Source organism: Alligator mississippiensis, chromosome 1 (assembly GCF_030867095.1).
Source record: "Alligator mississippiensis isolate rAllMis1 chromosome 1, rAllMis1, whole genome shotgun sequence".
In the NCBI taxonomy this organism is placed as follows: domain Eukaryota; kingdom Metazoa; phylum Chordata; order Crocodylia; family Alligatoridae; genus Alligator; species Alligator mississippiensis.
This window is the reverse complement of record NC_081824.1, coordinates 352,051,454-352,070,922: the sequence shown is the minus strand read 5'-3', so window position 1 is coordinate 352,070,922 and position 19,469 is coordinate 352,051,454. Positions and strand designations below refer to the sequence as shown.

The window sequence follows — 19,469 nt, the reverse complement described above, 5'->3', positions numbered from 1 at the left end:
AATGAGATCTTGCATCTTTCTTTGTAATTAGAACAGGCATGCACAATTATCTTCCTCTATTGGTAATATGTTATGTTAATTACTCATTATTTGGAAAGGATGGGCTACGAGGATTTTGATGTCTGCTGTAAAACGTTGCGTGACAAAATTAAAGCCAGTGACTAAACAGACTGCTCATCTGAGTCTGTTTTGCCCCCTGAATTGCACCAATAACTGCCCATCCCATTGCACCTAGCCTAAGAGTAAATAGAGTAATAATGCAAATAGTTTGTAATGTGGAAAATTAAAGCTCAAGCCTAGGCGGGAAAAAAAGCTGGATGTCTGCACTTCCATTCTGCACTGTGCAGGAAACACCACAGGAAACTTGAAAAGAAAAAAAATGGTGGCAGTTCTAGGGTGATTATCTCTCATGAACTGACTTTTTTTCCATTGGGTGAGGATATGCTTCCTGTTTGCTTCACAGTGAACAGACATGGGGACACCTGCTGCGAATCTTCTTTGTTATAAGGTCCAGAGACCAATGTGAAATATTTTCAGGTTTGTGAGAGGCTTCTGATTTGGCTGTGTATGGTAATCCATGCTAAAGGATGGTATGGGTTACAACATATAGATACAGATGATATAGCTATATTTTTAATAAAGGCTGTGTCTGCAAAGAAGGGGGGAAACTCTTCCAGCTGATCTTGTTTTTTGCGGCTCCATGGTGTGTAGTGGCAGTTAGCATCAGCTTGGTTTTTTTAGGTTAAAGTTGTTCTGATCTTGTTTGTACTCCTGTACATTTAGGGGTGAAGATTTTAATTCTTTTTCCTTATGTGGAAGAAAGTGAGCTGTGGCCCTTGGACCTGAAGGGAGATCTTCCTAACTAGGGACAGAAGTTACACAAACAGGTATAAATGATTAGAAACCATTTAAAATTTGTAACACAACAGAAGTTCAGCGTGCACAAATTGCTTTCAACATGGCTGAAACCATTTTAAGATAACCCTGGATAGATATAGTACTAGACTTAACCGATTTAGGTTAAATCGGTTTATTGAACTTCTGTCCCAGATCCCCTCCCAGATTCAAGTTAACTCAGTCCCCCAGCATCCCAGGATGCTTTGCACCTCCCTCACAAACCCTTCTCTGCAAGGTGGTTAGGCTAGTCTTTGTCCAAGCTGTTGGCTTCAGTGGAGCAGGGAGGCGTGCTCTAGTGCTGCCTGGCTTCTGGCCTGGGCAACTGCAGGCATGTGGCTGCATTTCCAGAATCCAAAGGGAATGTTTGTTCACTTGCTTATTGGATCAATCTATGCAGCTCAGACTACCCTACAAAAGTTGAATAGCTTTAGCCTTGGGCTTTTTGACTGTCTGAGTGTCTATACTTAGCCCTGAGGATCAGCTGGAATATGGGCTTAACTATATTCATTTGCCACCCTCTACTTCTCTGTAGAAGTAGAGGTCCCCATAAGCCTTCCATGGGTGTTTTTGCTTTTGTTTTTGCTTTTGTCTGTTTTTGGTTTTGTTTCTTTTTTTGTAGGGGTGTGTTCTTTCAGAGCCTACTACCATCTTCAAAAGCGGAGGGCCTGTAGTAGGAAGGATTCAGATATGGTTTCCCAAAACATTAGAAGCTGCGTAGCCAGTTTCAGGACTTACGCAGAGCTCAAGATGCCACTGTGGTGATTACTATTTTTGCCCCTTTCTTTTCCTCCCATCACACGCACACGCAGAGGCAGCTGCCTTGGTGACTACCCTTCAGTTTTGTTATAGGCACATGGCCTGGTAAAACTTAAGCATTCTGGCAGTCCAAGCACTAGATTTAGAATTGAACCCATAATCAGCATTTTAAAGGTGCCTGGCAACTAAGGCTGAGAAGCTGTAGATGCTAAATGCTATTAAACTTGGATTGATTGAATAGCAGCTAAGAGTGATGGGCATCTTTTGAGAACTGGGCCACAGATCATGTTTCCAAAAGCTATAACTAAAATCTGTTTTAGATATGGGATTGAAACCTAGAATGTCTGTCTCCTAATCCTGACCATCATATTTCACTTGCCTTGTCCAAACCCATCCTTAAAATGAATTTTACAATATGTGTCAAGGAGAGGCAAAGGATTGTGGCTCTGAAGTTTGTTTGGTTTGGGGTTTTTCTTTCACCATTTTTGATGTAGACAGCTGCACTGCTCCTTATATTTGTGCTCACCAGTGTTACTGAGTGTTGGATAATGATGATCTATCTGGTTCCAACAAAATAAGTACCAACTTAAAAGCTCTTCTGGTTTCTGAATGTGTAATTATTCTATAAAAACTAGGAGGATTGTAATCTTGCTTGTGTGGAGAGCCACCACATAGTATCCATTGTTACTGATAGGTTTTTTTCTTTGCATTTTGATTAACTTGCTTCATGAGTGTAGCTGTTTGTGAGGGAGTGAAGCAGCATTTTCTTTAACAGATCTGTCTTCTCTGCTTGTTGGGGTGGGGGGGGTCTTCTCGAAATGTGTGCGTCTGTGTGTGTAATCAGTGTCTTTATTAGCCTTGCTTTTTCTGTCTCAAGTTCCCTGTCGTTCCTCCTACCCACCCCTTAACTCCTGCTGCAGCTTCCATTATACTTTCTGTTCCACTGCAAGTTAACACAGCTGCCACTTCTTTTCTGTGCCTTCTACTTGGCTTCCAGACCCACTGCCACCGCAGCAAAGGATTTCTTCACTCGACTGTATTTGCAATTCAGACTCCTACTTGAGACCATCAGTGAACTTGTTTCCTTCCATTCAGTCTTGTCTCCCTCTAATTAAAGTATTCAGTTGCTGCTGCTACTACTTCTTGCTGCTCTTTCATCCCTGTGATAAACTATCTGTGGAGCCCAGCGGGTTTGACATCCTTTATGTATGAGGTAGGGATGCATGTCAGAAGGATGTTGAGCATGTTAGTGGAAGAAAAGTCATCCCTTGATGATTCCCAAGGAGAGGCACAGAGTTGTATGAGTCCTACCTAGTGTTTTGCTTCATTGCATTTTTAGTGGCCACCCTGAGCTGCAGACATTTTTATACACCATTCTTAATGACCTTGAAACATCATCCCAAGGGTACAGTATGTGGACAAAATGCAGTCGAGAGAGGTTAAAGCCATTTGTCCCATGGCCCTCAGTTTTCATCAGGTCTCACGCAGCTAAATGTAACCTTCAGATGAAGAAGTTTCCTATTTTGAGAGCTCTTTGCCTATTTTGAGAGCTCTTTTAAAATCTTGCAGCAAGGATTACACTTAATTACATATTCTCCTGCACTTAATTACTTGTTGGTTATCTACTTATGTGAGAGATGCTGGGACAAAAATAGGATCCCTTGATGTGTCAGGGATTGAATATTAAGAATTTCTTATATATATCTCAGAACCTTACCTGGATTTGGAAGCATGACTTGCACATCTTGAAACAGCTAAGGATTTTTTCTGTACTATAAAAACTGGAGGCTGATTATTCCTTAGTGCTAATGCAAGCATCTTCCCCCCCCGTCCCCCGCCCCTTTTGTGAACCTGGAACAAGAAAGCATGGTCCCTAAAATAGCCCTTTACCTCATTCTTCAGGTATGTGTTAGCAGTGTGAGAGAATGTACGTTCTTCGGAAAAAACAGTTGTATTGCTATAATACGAGTCATCCTCAAGGACTTTGTTGCTTTACCTAGCAAAGCATTGCTTGCTTAACCTTTGAAGTCACTAGGGGCCAACATTTTTGCAGGCATGCCACAGATTTGCCCAACCTACTCCTTGGATACTGCTTTGATCTCTGTCCCATGCCCAATCTGGTGTTCTGCTTTCTGCTCCATGCCCATTCTGCCACTGTGTTGCCTCTCTCTCCCCAGATCTGCGGTGTAACATACAGATGCTGCCCATGCCACTTGCACACATGCCACAGGTTAGGGACCCTTGTTCTAATTTATGGTTGTTTGATAACTTTGTATATACTGTAATACTATGCAGTATAGTATCATAGTAGCATTAGAAAAATATAGATTACTGTAGATTTCATCCTACCAGTTAACAGTGATCTCTACGTTTGAAAGTATTGAAATAAATATTGATGTTCACTGCTCCCTTGACAATCGGGCTGAGTTGTGCTTCTGCCAAAAAAACAATAATTTGTTCATGTTTTATGACTGAATTTTGACTAAGCACAGCTTAAATTCAAACCTAGATGCAATAAGGGACCTGGCTGGTATGTCTAAGCAGCTAAGTTTGAAAAATATTTTCCTGTCTTGAGCTGACAAGATGCATCAGTTCTCTTGCTCTTGTCAATGTTTGGCAAATAGTTTGATACATGCGAGCTGATCAAAAAATGGTTTGTGCAGCAGATTCCTTAGCACAAGACTATAAAAATGGACCTTTCCATAAGTGCTTTGGGGGTCCTTTTGATGTAAACTGTATAACTATAACTGCAAATTATTTTTGCTTAGTGGTTTAAGGAATAAATATTTCTGCTGTTTGCTTTTTCTGAAAGGCCATCACAGCTCATTCAAAATAACATTTAAATAAGTAGGAATTCTTTTGTTTTAACATGTCAATTAAACTAAATTACAGTTTGCAAGAGATGATGCATTAATTTACTTAATCTCTGTTATAGATGCTTCTGTGCCGTTCATTGTCATAGGCACAAGCCAGAATGCATTTGGTTTATTTTTATACACTCTGCCAAACATGATTTTCATGCACTTTTTCTCCTCTAAAACAACACACTTCCACAGTGTTACACAAATGACCTTATGGACATGTGGTATGGCATGTCAGATCAGGGCCTTGTTACATGGGATGCTCCATGTGTTTTACTTGGATCATAGTAAGCAGCATCGTGCCTCATTAAAAGCTAGAATGTTTTCTGAGCAGGTAATGCTTACAGTGATTTTTGGCATGCTGCAGACAGGGTCGCGGCTAGCTCTGTCCCTCCTTCCCCCAGCTGACCCTGCCACAGCTCACAATCTGTCACCCCCCCCCCCTCCTCCCCAAATTCTAGAGCCTGTACCCTCCACACTGTATGCTGACCCTGGGAACTCCTGCCTCTGGCACACTGGGGCAATCAACATCTCTGCCACTAGAGACGACTGGTCAAGGGAGGCATGGGGAGCCTGGGCGAGTGCCACATCTGCCACTGGATCTATGGGGTGAGCCAGGCCTCTACCACAAGCAGCCTTGAATCAGATCTAGCAACAATCAGCTGTTTGTCAGTCCCAGTCCCTGCACTACACAAGAATCTTAAACTCCTATTGTCTCTGTGGAGCAGTCCAATGATAGCTGGATGTGTTACTTAATATAATCTAGTGATATACCCTCCACCAAAAGTTGTAAGTTTGATAAGATCACACTTAGCACCTGTTTTACTGCTTGAACTCATAGACTTTTGCATTTTAAGGGCAGTTAACCCATCCTAGGTGTAATGCGTGATGTGGTCTAACCTGCAAAGCTTGAACCATTCTGGAGGTGAATAGACATTTCCTTTTCATTCCAGAAATGCAGGCACATGCCTGCAGTGGCTCAGGCTAGAAGCCAGGGGGTGCTAGAACAGCTCTTATGTACTGCTGAGATGGGGGGGGGGTGTGGCCAGGCCCCGGCAGGATGCTCTGACTAGGGAGGGGTGTAAACCCCAACCCTGGCCTGCACTGTCCCAGGCTTTTCCCAGCTCACTGCTCAAGAGGTGGGAAAGCTGCCTGCCCCCAGCCCCGACCTCACACTTTGAGGCAAAGTGGGTAGGGGATGTGGTGCAGTGCACGCATCTGTTGATGATACTGAGCTTTTCAATCTCCCTCTCCCTGCCTGCAAACCTGAAAGGGCTGCAAACCGGTGTTTATCATCCCATCATCAAAACAAAAGCCCCTCTCATTAGTTGAAAATCTTCTTAAACAGCTTTTTCCAAAGAAGGAATGGAGGGGCATTACCAGCTACCTGTTGATTGGCTTCAAAAAGCCTTAAGTGGATACTGTTCTGTCTACCTGTCCCAGTGAAAATGGAGATAAACACACAGCCACCTCTCAGCACTAGCTAGCTTACCACATGGTCTGTAGGGCTGGGGTCCATGATGTGGGAGATGGGAAGGAGGCAGGGAGGGATCCCTGCTTGAGCAGCTAGCGGGGATGGGGCAGGGGGGAGCCAAGCAGACCCTGCTGTGCCTGCAGTCTCCCCCAGAGCTTTGGCTAGGGAGCAGAGGGATGGAGCCAGCCACTGTCTCTGGAGCATCTGGGATACTGGAGGACTCTGGCTTAACTTCAAAGAGGAAGGGGTCTGGGACAGACACTGCATAAACCAGTTTGACCCAAATTAGTTGTCTGATACTACATTCAACCAGGTTTATCTTAAACCAGTTTCAGCCATTTTGAAACTAGTACCAGTTTGTGTAATATCTGTCCCTAGCCCTTGGGGACCATCTTAAAAATAAAACCACAAAACCTTCACTTTCCACATTCCAAATCTCTCCAAGTCAGCTTTTCCCCAATATTGTCTCTCTCTTCGGTAGTGTCACTGTGAACTTTGAGAGTGCTTGTTGAACTGAGGCCTACGAGTAGCATAGAGGACAATACCGAGGTTGTGGATGTTCATGGGGTTTAGGACAGGCAGGCATCAAATGATGTCAAGACTGAGATGCTTCTGGACATGCCTGTAAATGTGAAGAGGTTTTGAAGATCTAAATTTTAGATTTGGATGCATAAATCCAGCCTAAATCTCTTTATGAATCTAGCCTCGGGAATTTAATTACTATCAAACTGATATTCTCCTCCTTCCTGAAGCTTTTTTTCTTTTTAGCTCTACAGTCTCCTCTGAATCAGAATTCATGTACTCTGAAATGTGTGGATAAAATCCTTGTCTGTGCTGAGATGGTCTCCCTTTCTTATAACCTAAGAGGACTCAGAGAAAAGGCAATGCTAATCTCTGCACATATTTACATTTCATTCCTACTTTTTACTGTAGGATTAAGTACAGTTAACATAACTCAGGTTGGGGTGTCTTAAGGACAGAACATAATTTGGAAGAACAACAACCAAGTCAGTGTCAGGTCCCTGTGCATTTATAAATGTCTTGCTGAAGTCATTAGGGTGAGGGATACAGATCTCTGCTTTTGTGACAATGATATAGTTCTTCTTTCACTTCATTGTGGTTTCTTTCTAGGCAGCCACAATGTCTTCCCTCTTCCCTGCAAGTGTAGAAGGAATATCATGACTTGTGTGTAATTATAAATTTTTGGAAAAGAGGAAATTTTCAGCATACTGTACAACAGATTCTATTTGTCCTGTTAGGTGGCTACATCTATGTGGAAACCCAAGTGTGATTCAGTTCCACACTGCTCAAGTCCCTTAAAAAATTGCTAATGTGACTACTTGTATAACATCATTTACAGGATGAAATCAATGGTGAGCAGGAGCAGGACCTACCCATGGTTTTGAATTGAACAGTTTTTCAGGCACTTAAGTAAGTTGGAACTAGATTGCACATGGATTTCCAACAGGTGGAATGGGGTTTGCATCATAGCTCCTTTTACTTGTAATAAGAATCATCTCATTCAGGAGGTCAAACTCCTTTGACTGAGTCAGATCCAAACCTGGAGGTGGGTCAGGGGCAGATAGTAATAGCAGTGGTGTGAGCAGCTGCAAGATAAATGAAGCTGGGTTGGTATAGCTATTGCTCATCCACCCTGCTCACCCTCACTACCACTGAAAGTCATTCCCAACGAGGCTGCCATAGCTCCAAATCCTGTGGCACGGCCTGCCCCCTACTTGTCCCACCCCTGCATCTCTGGGAGCCCCATGGGCTAGATAAAATGGCCATATGCTTGACACCTCTGGTTTAATCAGTCAAGCATAATGCTGAGAATTCATACTAGCTATTGTAGGTGCTAACTTTTATTTTTGCCAAAGGGGGGTGGGGGAGGGCTAAGATGATGGACATATGGAAAAATTTATGCATTTCAGGTGACAGCAGTGTTCACGGGGGGGTGGGCAGGGCCCTCAGACCCCCATGTACTCAGCACTCCACTAACTATTGCATCTGAGCGGAGATGTTAAATGGCAGCATGTGCATGTGAATGTTGTAAATTATAAGATAAATGGGATTTCTGGTTGCTAGAAGGCTGTCTACTGTAACAGGGTGGCAGCACAGTTAGGGCTTCTTGTTACAGCCCCAGCAGCATGAATTGAAGTCTTGCTCCAAGCACTAATGCTGTATACAACGCCCCCCCCTCCCCCCCCAGTCAATCCATTTGTAATTGGCTACCTGCTTATTCAGACTAGGAAGTTTAAAGGTGATTAGGTATGATACCAGACACAATGCTCCTTTGCATGCCCTTGGCAACAGAAAGTAATATACCTTAACCGTTCCATCCTGATAGACCACTTGGCTTCGGTAACCATTTGGTTTTTGATAGGAGGATTTGACTGTCCTTATAGGGAAGAGGGGGAGGGTTGTTTTTTTTTCCCCTGAGGTTACCTTGAATTTCAGGAACAAATAAGATTGTTGTAACTACAAGTGATGTATGGGGAAATAGGAGTTCATTCATTGGGTCAAGAATTCTGTCCTACAAGCTGATAAGAGGTAGCAAGCTGTAGAAATTTCTTAAACTTTGAGAGTGAGTGTGAGCTTGTACAAGAGATGTATGTTCTTGTTGTGACTTTTGCCACAGATATGTGACCTAGAGCAGGTCACTCGCTCTCTTTGGCGCAACTTCCACATGTGTGGCACTACAGCAGTGTTTACCTAGTTTATGGGAGTGGCATGGAGATTAATTCGTCAATATTTGTCAAGAGCTTTAAGATTTCCAAATGGAAGGCCCTGAAGAAGTCCAGTGATTTATTATAACTGAAACCCTTAGTTCACAGATAATTTAGCATTCAGCGATTACGTTAAAGGATCAGATAAAACAAGACTGCAAAAGCAGCAGTATGTGGAAAGTCTTGAAGAATAATTGGTTGTAGCTGATCTGATTGAAAGTGTCTTTTTAAAATATATATAGCCTTGTGGCCATTCAAGTAATATGACTTTAAATGTAACATGATGCTTTTTAGAAAAGCCTCTCTGCACCACAGTTGATGGACTTCTGTGCTTTCAGCAGGAACAGCTACCACTGAGTGAAATATCTTTAGTGTATTTCAAAGAAACAAGGGTGAGGAGATTCCCCTGTTAAATATATGTATCAAGTTAAATTATAAGGAATTTTCTAGTCAGAAGGCTCATTGAGATAAGACAATTGTCTGTTGGACAGTAAATTTCCTTGTGTGGAGGGAGAAAAAAGATGGGTATACTTGATAGGTTACCATTTATTTAAAATAGGGCTCCTAAAGGGAGGTTTTTGACATGCAACAGTAACACAGCTATAATTAATTTTTAAACGTGTTCTTATTTTGACAGTATTTGAACAGTGAATGTGTTCATGTTCTGAGCAAATAAAATAAGTCTAAAGGTGTCCCTTTTTCTTCAAACAATAAAACAAAGTAGTGTGTAGCCAGTGAGCAGCTAACCCTTTGGTGGACCTCGGGTCCTGTTGAAAGGCACGCTTGCTTTGCGTGTAATTTGAAGAAAGGTATTGTGTCCTGTGTCGCTTGTCTTTGACGGAAGGATGGAGTTTTATGCTTCCTTTGTGTTGAGAAGGCAGGCTTACAGATAAATAGGTCACTGTCTACGGGACTACTTTGCACCAAATTGATTTGTGGCAATATGACCTTAAGTCTGATGTCTCTGCTGTACCAGGATATTGCAGAATTGTGGATCCTTTTGAAGAACAGTACAGGTGTGTCTCGCTTTTATATTTGTTTTCCCCCTTCCCCCTCCCTTAATGACTTAATTGCATTTAAATTACATGTTACCCAGTAACTTTGGCAGATAAAGTTATCCTAGCAAGGAAAGTGTGATGCGGGTGCAGAGTGTAAGGGTAGGAGTTGACCTCTTTGGGGTTTTTTTCTCAGTATGTATAGCGAATGCATAAATATGGTTATTCATATACATATATAAATACGTTTAGTATTTGTGTTGCACATAACTGTCTACACTGCATCTTTTCTTTGATGTACTTCACAGTACATCAAAATTATCAACTAAATCTTTAGAAGTAATGTGTTTTCTTAAAGGTAGGTTTAACCAGTGATTTATGGCGATTTAGGGTCACTGGAGCAGCTTGAAGGAAAGGGATCACTGCTTTAAAGAGTCATTTTTTCATATTTGGACTATTTTGTCTCATTGGTAACTTTCAATATAATGTGTTGTACAGGGCTTCTAACAAAGATCTCTATCAACAATAAGAGGGGGAAAATACAGCGCATTTGCCATCCCAAAATTGTTAGTATGGGAGATGCCACATAAAATACACTATTTCTTAAATTCCTTCAGTTCAGGCTTTCTGTAGAAACCTTCTTTCTGTTAAGAAGTAAACGAAACAGTAGAGATATTATTTGGTCTAAATAGGGCAGCTATAGTCCCTTGCAGAACTGAAAGCATGTCTTGTGGAATGGTGACAACCAAAAATTGCTTCCTTATTCTGTTGCTTCAGTTCACATTTCCAGTTCTGTTTTCTGTTACTTGGTATGCATGAGTGTTGCAGAGTATACCAGATTAAGGGCAGCAGCTTGATGAGGTGGTATACATTCCAACATTGTGCCTTTTGAAATGTCATATTTGGGTGAAGCAGGTATGTGTAAGTGGGAGCTTTTTTGTTTAGAATAACTAATTTAATTAAGCAGCATACAAGCATCTGCTGTGTCCTCTGCTTCTCAGTAGCAGTTCATATTACTGTGCTTGATACAGAGATGTATGCTGTAAGTCATTCTGTGTAGAGGAGATGAAAGGAGGACTAAAGAAAGGTAAGGCTAGCAAGGTTAAAAAGCTAGGGGAATTATTCATTATGAGATGGAATTGTTGGTATTTATATGCATTCATGTTCAGTTGGAGAAGAATATAGTTAAGAACCTGCCTTATGTATAACATGTTTTATATTGTACAGTCAATTAACTCATATAAAATAAGAACATTTACAAAATGATCATTTATTCAACGTAACCATGACAGTGTTGCATTAATTAAATTTGTAAGTTTGAGTTGCCAATTATAAAATAATACATTGTATACTTCTGCACTTTATTTCTGAGCTTTCTTAGCGGGTGAGATTTGATTCAGATTTGACAAAATGCATAACTTGTTGGTATGTCAGATTGAATTGCCTTGCTTTTGATTTGAACTAGGATTTAGTTCTGATCTTGGATACGTAGCTACTGTCAGCATATTTGTTATGACTCCAGACTATCCTGTGTGACTTCAGGCAAATCTTTATGCTCAGTCTAAAAATAAGAAAATAGCAGTATTTAACTTCAGTAATACTACAGTACTGGAGGCTGGTTGCCAGGCTTTGAAGCTGGTGCCTGCCACACATTTCTGCTCCATACCGATAATAAGTTTCTCTTCATAGGAGCTGCTAACAGGACGGTGTGGAGGGGTCCTTCTTCCCTACATGGGGAAAAAAAAACTAAGAGGGAATAGTCTTCAGATGATTGGGGTCATGAGTAGGCCATATTCCTATATATTTCAAATCAGAACAAAGCCCTAGATGCTTTAGATATGACCAAGTCCAAATTGGAACCAAAATTGATGTTTGTCAATTATTGGCAACAGCTATAGGAGATAAGAGTTGCATATTGGGACTGGCCATAAATTGTCCATTCCTGCTGTACCTCAACATCTAGAGTTGATTCAAAGCCATTATTCTTACAGCAAAAAGCAAAGCCAAACCAAACCCTGTCATTTCTCTTACTGTGAGAACAGCTCAATACGATGTAGGATTTTGGCCAGAGCCATCGTATTGCAACCATGTGAGACTTGCCATCAGAATGGCAGCCAGGTGAGGGGCCTGTGTCCTCATAGGGCCTGAATTTTTGACATGGGAAGTAACTTCCAGGATAGTTGTGAACACTGTAGGTAACAACCAACTTAAAAGCTTTCTTTCAAAACCAGTATTTTTCTAAAGCTATCTCATTCTGGTATTTTAATTTTGTTTTGTTTTGTTTTTTCTTTCTTAGCGTCCTGTAAATGTTGTCCTGTCTCTCTTTAGTCTTTGCTACCTAGGTCTATCGTAGACTGTTCCATGATAAAGACTGCACTTGTCAAGTGGATTTTGTTAATGTTTCAGGTCGCTGAGGCACACAAATCTAAATAAATTAACTTTTTATCCTTTTTTACCCTATTTAAAGTTGTTACAGATCATTTTCTATCTATAGTTTAGGTTGCATATGTTTCTATTCAATTACTTGCATCTGTCAATTTGTAAGATGCTTTTTTTAACACACTTTTTTTTCTGCCCAGTAACAGTTTAGTCAATTTTCATTTGAACAAAAATGGTTTAGCAATTCTCAGTAAAGAAAGGGAATAGAAAACAAAAGCACTTCTGATCTCATGTAAGCTTCTGTAGCACGTTTACCTATGAGGTCACTGGAACTTGAAATCTGGTAAGCAAACACAATCATGCCTGAAGCAAAGCTTACTGTTGTGTGCCCAACTCAATCTCAAGGCTGCTGTGCTGCATTCATTTTGGGATATGGTGTGCATGGAACAGAGGTGCTGTAGATATGCCAATCCAAACTCCCATTGATTTTAATATTTTTGATGCTAGGCTATATGGTTGAAAGACAGTGCATTTCAGTGGCCCAGTGAGCATAATGAGCTGTATTTGTAATGAAACAATATCCCAAATCTGAACACCCCTTACCATTGAAGAAATTTAGATCCAAAGTTTTCTCTTGGATTACATTTAGCTTATGAAAGGGCCTACAAATATATCTTTGTAAGGTTCTTTTGAAAGTTTCTCAGTAAGTCACTTCAAACTTAGTATCTGTGCACCTAAGTATTTTCTTTCCTCTTTGCTTTTGACTTTGAATAGGCTTGAAAACTCAAAAGAGATTTTATAATATTTTTTCTTGAGTATTAAGTCTGATTACAAGCAGTCTGAAAATGATCATAGTCTGCTGTTGGAGAGTCAACTTCCATTTTTATCGAGTAAAGAGAAACTATCTAAGGTATTAGATAGTTAGTGTATATATAGTATATAGTATATATATCTAAGGTATTAGATAGTATTTTTTTATTTTATTAACAATAGAAGGTTGTTTTTGTTTCTTCCAAAATATTTGTCATCTTCTCTGACCATCATGTAAATACATTTATAATAAAGTATCTAACACTTCTAGAAATTAATGTAATTACTACTGCTGCTGTGGAGTCTAGTTTACAAGATTGTTATCTGTGTTCTATCAAGTTGGATATTATGGCAACTTTGACTTTTGTGATGTGAGACCCCAGGAATCTGGAACCGTACTACTGGTATACACAAGTGTTTAGTGAGATGTATACAGTAAGTGTTCTCTCTTCTATTGCCCATCCTGAAAAGAGAATGAATGCATTGTGTTTAGTTATTCTTAATCTAGCTCTGCCACAATGTTGCATCAGAAATAATTACTTTTACCTGGAACAACTTAAGGAACAGCACATCACAAGGTGTCACCAAGACAGTTCTGGAACACTTCAGAGCAGTGTAAAAACTGAAGAGCATCAAAACAGACTATGTTCCACGTGATGGATAGACTCTGTTCTAACTGAAAAAGCTCAAAACCTCAGATTTGTTAGGATAACTTTCCCTCCCACCACCAGTGTTTTCTAGGTTTTTCGTTGGGTACCAAGAAATTATCAATTTAAAATGATGGGGCTTTAAAACATATCTTGAATGTTCTCAATGCAGTGAAAATGTAATAAAGGAGATTGCTGATATTGCAATACATGTGTCCTCATTGAGCTTTCCTTTAGTTGTGTTTTGAGAATTTGGGCATGCTCACTAAAGCAACTGCACTTAACTTTCTCTTAGTAGTAGCTTTGGGACTTCATCTTATTTTGGTAGGTAAATGTGAATGACATAATAGAACTGACATGATCTCTTCTGCCAGGAACAAAGTTATGCTCTTGTATTCACAGTAGGCTGTGAGTGCAGTTGAGGACGGAGGATCCTGTAGGTGAAAGGCAACTTTGAATCAAGATTATGCATCAGAGATGCAATTCCCTTGGGCACAATGGCCTGGAGATTAAATTATTTAGGGCAAAGGGAAGCTAATATCTTGGTATTTGGGGCTTGCTTTTGTCAAGATAAGTGGTAATGGCTAGGCGAGCATTCCTGAAGTTGTTTTGATTATTCATTTTAAGTATTAGAATCAAAGGTCCTTGGAGAAGTACTCGGGGACCAAAACCTGAGTTGGCTACTGAAATTTTCAAGCTGTTCTTTATATGGCTGTTTCTGTTTTGGAAATACCAGAACGGTAAGCATCATATAAGCTGCTTTTGCTGCTGTACTGGCATGCAGCCTTGCCCATTGTTTGTAGGAATGATCAGTGAGCAACCTCCACATATGAAAGATGGCGATCATACTGTGAAAAATAACTTGTGTGCCTCAGTGTATGATGATAAAGATGACTCAGTTTGGTTCTTCAAAACACCTTGTGTGACAGGAAGCAAGTTAAAGGTAGCAGAGCAGTACACATCTACTAGTGTAGTAGTGTTGAAGTCTTTTTGCTTTTGTCTTGTTTCATTTTCATTACATACGTTCCAGTTACAGGTGCCTGTCCATGTTTTATTTTTCATGAACAAACTGAATGTCTTTAGGAATCAATGTATATGTTTTAATGTACAGTCTCCATAATTGGTTCTCCCACTGTTCTCTAGGTAGGAGTAAATAGAGGTATTTAAAACCTCCATGTGGTGAGTCTTGTTTAAATGATAGCACTAATTAGTGTGTTCACACCGGTATGGCCTCAGAAGCTAAAGGGATAATGGTCTGGTTCATATTAAGTTGACTTCATCCACTTACAGCATTAGCCATTTACCTTCCTCATGTCTTGCTACTATGTCAGGGTGCATCAAAGATCATTCCGGTATTGCCCAGCCTCATTGCTGACCCACATTGCTGACCCTGAGATGACCAGAAGACCTTGTGAGAGTGCTTACAAAAGTATCTTTTGCTGAAGAGTCTGAACGTGTGTTCATACTGGAGTCTACTGCAATATTCACACTAATGGTTTTCCCCTTCTTAATTGCAGATTAAACAATATGGGTGCTCATGGATGTGCAGTTTCCCATTCTAACACATGGCGCTTTGCGTAAAATGCCATGAGTTAGAACAACCCCCAAACCAGCAGACATTTGCTCATTGGGTGATGGGGGAAATCAAGTCTGCATGCCTGTCCCTTACCTGGGGCTGGGCCAATGCAGCCCTGCTCTCCCTTCCTAGCTCTGGTGCTGTCAGCAGGAAGGGAGAGGGGAGGGAGGAGGGTCAGCTGTGGACTGGGGTGAAAAACATAGCACTAGAGGTAGCCTGAACTGAAGGGCAGCAGGTGTGATGCTGTGAGGTGGAAGGGCTGCAATCCATGCCCCCCACCCCCAGCTTGGGCTTGGGAAATCCCAGCCTGAAGTTTCTCCTTCCCCATCTTCCCTCCCCCCACCCTTCCTGCAGAAAGCACTAGGGGTGGGGCTGGGCTGATGCAGCCCTGATCATGCTGACAGGTTGACCCTAGGGAACACACATTCCCTAAAGCAGTTCACTTTACAGCACATTCATCTGATCCCTCATTATATGAGGGTTAATTTGTTGTGCTATCAGCCACTTCTAAAGTGCTCTGCAGCCATGCTCATGTGTCATGACATGGTTGTAGAACACTTTCAGGGGGCCAACTGCATGGCAAATAACTTCTTGCTGTACCCTATGTTTTCATTATAATGCTGGTGATGCACAAGATGCATTTTTTTTTCTTTTTTCTTTTTTTTTTCTTTAGATAATGAATTGGGCTAGGAACAGAAGTTACACATAAACCAGTATAAGTGATCAGAAACCAATTCAAATCTGTAACGCAACAGAAGTTCAGTGTATATTAACTGCTTTCAAAATGGCTGAAGCTGATTTAAGATAAACCTGAATGAATGTAGTATCAGACTTAACTAATTTTGTGTAAATCAGTTTTATTGAACTTGTCCCATATCCCTTCCAGATTCAAACTAATACACAGTCCCTCATCATCCTAGGATGCTTTGTACCTCCCCACAACCCCTCCACCTCCTCCTCAAAGGTGGGTGGGTTAGTCTTGGCCCATGCTGTCTACTCCACTGAGCCCCCCAGCTTCTGGCCAGGGCCACTGCAAGAATGTGGCTGCATTTCTGAAATCAAAAGTGAATGTCTGTTCAACTGCTTATTGGTTAAATTTATGCAGCTTAGACTAAACCTGTGAAGACTGAATCAATTCAGCCTCAGGCTTTTTGACTGTCTCTTCTAATGTCTTTTTATGTGCTTTGAATTTGCTAAGTTCCCTATGGGTGCCAAGTATGGTGGGCAGCAGATGAACTTCTTGTGATATTGCAAGCTTTGTGCTCTCCTTGAAGACTTATCTTTTTCCTTCTTGTGCCTGCTGCTCCCAGCCCTTCTCAGCTGTTTTTACTTTACTTCCATAGAGATTCCCGCTTTTTGTTTTTTCCCTCCAAAGGGCACCTGGAATAAAAGCACAGCTTGCTACAGTTTGAGCTAAACAGCCAAGCTATCTAAGTGGGGCTTTAATAGATTTGTACCCTCAGGAAATCAGTACAGAGGGTTGACTTTGTAACATTTCCCTTCCCCCAGGGTACAACTATATTGTTACAATTGAATTGCCTACCAAAAGGGTAGAAGGAGAGGAAAGTAAAAATAAATAACAGAGTCTTCCTGATGTTCATTGATAAAGCATTAATTTATTAGTTTATTAATATAGATTGCTCATGGATTCCAAATGATCTCAAATACTATACCTAGCATATAATTATTACAGTCTCTTCTGAATCTTTTTAACTTTTCGCTGAACTTCAACAGAGTCTGTAAAGTGAAAGCTGTATATTCTTTAACTGCGTGTAGTAATACTTTAGGAAAGGATAATAACAAGACCTCCATTACCTACTGAAAGTTAGGAACTCAGGAGTCAAAGTAAATTAACCAAACTGGAACTCATCATAGATCCCATGATATTCACCTTTCTTTGTAAGAAGCTTGATGCAATCTTACAGTCCAAAACAGGTTCAAGAAGTCTGCCTGGCCTGTCTCTTAAAATCCCTGTAACCTTGAAATCACTATCACGTATCACTATGCTTGGGCTTGTGAGGAGAGACTTGTTACTTACCATGGTTCCAGTTCCACTGCTCTAGTATTTAAGTTTTGTGTGGAGGTCTCACTTTCAAGTATTAACGGGATGTGACCTAGATTCGTTTGTAAAGTTGAAGAAGATTACTAACCCAGGTAGCTATCTGTTTCAGTCTTCTATAAAGTAGCCCCTTGCTTGCTATGATGAGGCCCCTAAATTTATTATTATGATTGATATGAAGGAAATTAGAAGCTATGCATCAAGTAGACCTGTATTCACAGTAGGATTAATGCTATTAAAGTAGAATTTCTTAAGACTATTATTCTATTTTTTTTAATCTTCACAGTATGAAGATCTATTTTATTCATTAAGGTTTTTTAAGGGGAACCTGTCTCTGTTGAAAGGATGGAAAATATGAGATCTAACTCTTAATTACTAATCTGGTCTTTAAAAGTAACATTCTTAAATATTTTAATGATACAGCTACTTGTCAGATGTCTAATGCTGCAGTTGAACTGACATAGCTGTATGTTGCCCTTCTGTAGCAGGAATTCAAAGTTATTTTCTTTTTGTAAATAACCATGATGATTTTGATGGGATATGGGCAAAGACAAAGTGTTAATATTTTCAGATGCATTGGTTAACAGTGTGGCAGAAACAGAGTGCTCCAAGAAACTACTTATCTTATCCAATTAATTGCTTCCCCTTCAAGTGCATTTTAACAGCCCTTGTAGCAGTCAGACATGGACTACCACTGTCCATTTCTTTACCTGTGGCAGGTTTTGCTGTTATACCTTTTGTAGCTGTATGGCAGTGCTGATTGTATAGTTTTAGTAATAAGTTAGACAAGGATTTGTTTGGGATGGTTTGGATAGGAATGATCCTGTCTCTAACAGGCAGTTGGACTAGATGACCTCTGAGGTTCCTTTCAGCTCTATATTTCAATGGCTCTGATTTGGTCTCAGTGGTGGAAAAAAAAATCCATTTTTTGTCATAAAAATCCTGGAAGAAATTTCCTGGAAGTAGCAATTTAAGTTAAGATATAGTTGAAGAGACATTCAAGCAAAGTTAATTTTTAATGAAAAAATTTGGGACTGTTAATCAGGTAATACCTTGAAACAGTCCAACCTTGAATAGCATGAATTGGAAAGAGATTAGAAACTGGCTTAACAACAAGCTGCTTTCATTAGCGTACTGTTTTGGGCTGGGGGGTGTTTTGGGGGGGGCTTTTTTGTTGTTGAGCTTGGAAATATCAAGGTCTATAAGCAGTGTTTCAAAAAGAGGGCTACAGTCTTGATTTCAATCTGGATCTTCCAAATAAACAAGTACATTTTGTAGAGATCCCTCTCAGCATTTTAACTGGTTAATTGAATTCATGTGCAGTCACCTTCTGTGTAAAACTCCTACAATCTCTGTGGCTCCAGCTTTCCCTGCTTTTGGAGTTGCACAAAGCACTTGACTGTTAGTGATGGGGAGGTGGAGAGAAGAAAGGAATGAGAAATGAAAGCTTTGCCTTGGGGCTTAATTTCCCAGCTGAGGGAGATGAAGGGAATGCTCTGCAACTCATTATGTGGAGTTTATAATTACTGGACTGGATGGTGCTTTAATGAAGACTTTCTGCTGAGGACCCTCTTTATACAATATATTCATCTCTCCCTATGGGTTAACTTTGTCCGGGTGGGGAACAGAACAAAGTTGTGGTTTTCCTAACCACATTTGTCTAGTTTTCTGTTCTAAAATTAATTGTATTTAAAAATTCATAGATAAATCCTCAAAAGTATCTTGCTGAATAAGAAACAATGCTTTTTTCCCTTTAAAAAAAGAAAACAAATCCACACTAATATTTACAATCTGCTTAGTTGTATTGGACTATGTTCAGAACATAATGATATCCATATGCTGCCAAAAACACCATCCTTCAAAGAAAACATAAAAAAGACACGCATAGGTTAGTATTCAAGTTGACAGAGTAAAAACGTTTAAGCATATTCCTTCTGACTACGTATTAATTCAGTACGAGCTGGATCAAGTCATGAGAGAATTTTATCTTCAGATCCCCTAAATATCTTTCGCTCAATCTTGTTTCCATGGGTTAGCTGGCTTGTAAGAGCAATATGTTCTTACATTTTTGTCAAACAATTAAATTACTTTTGCAACAATCTGAGCTTGCGAGGAAAAAGCATAGATACCATGGAAACAACAGATGTATGGTCATTATAGTTAGACTTGGAGACAAGATTGCAAGTATATGATGTTATAGCTGTGAATATGTAAGAATTTTTTTTTTAATTCTGTAGAAAGTTACCTTTATCTGTTTACATTAATGGGAGAAGGTTCATGGCTTAGGTG

At 40.2% G+C, this 19,469-nt stretch overlaps 1 protein-coding gene across 7 annotated transcripts in view; it reads left to right on the top strand.

Annotated features, from left to right (window-relative positions):
• The window catches only part of MCF2L (MCF.2 cell line derived transforming sequence like), a 178,591-nt gene that overhangs the window by 45,810 nt on the left and 113,312 nt on the right, over positions 1-19,469 (top strand). Inside the window, exon 1 of one of the 7 annotated variants that reach the window (XM_059721060.1) lies at positions 9,544-9,730. The exons of 5 other annotated variants lie outside the window; for them this stretch is intronic. In XM_059721060.1, the coding sequence (XP_059577043.1) occupies positions 9,658-9,730 (73 nt within the window). In that variant the 5' untranslated portion in view covers positions 9,544-9,657. Of the gene's footprint in view, positions 1-9,543; positions 9,731-10,530; positions 10,625-19,469 lie in introns of those variants that run through there. One more of the 7 variants, XM_059721061.1, reaches the window with a different exon arrangement.